Source organism: Micromesistius poutassou (genome assembly GCF_964030765.1).
Source record: "Micromesistius poutassou genome assembly, chromosome: 17".
In the NCBI taxonomy this organism is placed as follows: domain Eukaryota; kingdom Metazoa; phylum Chordata; class Actinopteri; order Gadiformes; family Gadidae; genus Micromesistius; species Micromesistius poutassou.
Genome location: NC_140287.1, coordinates 15,628,424 through 15,629,525, shown reverse-complemented (window position 1 = coordinate 15,629,525; position 1,102 = coordinate 15,628,424). Strand labels below are relative to the sequence as shown.

General features: G+C 52.5%; 1 protein-coding gene across 1 annotated transcript in view; it reads left to right on the top strand.

Annotated features, from left to right (window-relative positions):
• Positions 1–938: 938 nt before the first annotated feature.
• trim9 (tripartite motif containing 9) overlaps positions 939–1,102 on the top strand; it is a gene marked incomplete at both ends in the record, with an annotated part of 18,366 nt that continues 18,202 nt past the window's right edge. The window contains 1 exon segment of the mRNA XM_084482138.1: positions 939–1,010. Within this exon segment, the coding sequence (XP_084338264.1) occupies positions 939–1,010 (72 nt within the window).

The window sequence follows — 1,102 nt, the reverse complement described above, 5'->3', positions numbered from 1 at the left end:
TCTCCGTCTCATTTTATCTGGTCAAGTAACTAGGCAGACTGTTTTTCCCAACAAATTGGTGACCCCGACGTGATTTTACTACTACTGGGAAAACGACTGAGGACGGAGAGGGGCACGCCCCGGGACCCCGGAGCACCACCGATTCCGGCAGTCTCACCTCGGGCGCCCAAGCAAAAGGTAGGCAGAACCCGTTGATAAAATCTGAATTCTGCATAGTTATATAGGAACCACATTAGGAGATGAGACTGACGGGACGGTTTTCTACGGGGGGCATCCCGCGGGGATAAGGCTGAGTGCAACGTAGAGTTAACCTGTAAAAACCCGATTGACCCTAAACGCGTGACGCACGAATACTGGCTCGCTGCATGGTGAAATAATACCCTCGAGGCCTAGGACCTATAATGATCGAGCATAGTGATACAATACTCTCGATGGTCGGATTAGGGTCTATAGTAATCGAGCATGGTGATACAATACTCTCGATGGCCAAGATGAGAAGATAAGGATGCCTGGGCTCTGGGAGAGACCCAGAGGAAAAGATGCCTAGGCTCGGGGAGACCTAGAGGAAATACCCGGGCATTATAAGGGACCCGGAGGAAATACCTGGGCTATGAGAGAGACCCAGAGGAAAAGATGCCTAGGCTCGGGGAGACCTAGAGGAAATACCCGGGCATTATAAGGGACCCGGAGGAAATACCTGGGCTATGAGAGAGACCCAGAGGAAAAGATGCCTAGGCTCGGGGAGACCTAGAGGAAATACCCGGGCATTATAAGGGACCCGGAGGAGATGACTCAGTAGGGCCTGTAATAATCGAGCATGGTGATACAATACTCTCGATGGTCGGAGTAGGGCCTGTAATAATCGAGCATAGTGATACAATACTCTCGATGGCCAAGATGAGATCTATTAGATAAGGCTCGCCGCATGGTAAATAGGAATGGCCGCCGACAGTGTCCACGTGTGCGCTAGAGAAGGAGGCGAGAGAGCGAGAGGCGAGAGGCGTGAGAATGTGGGAGCGTGCACAGGAGAGACTGAGAGCGAGCGTGTGTGTGTGCATGCGTGCGGGGGTGTGTGTGGTGCGTGTGTGTGTGTGTGTGTGAC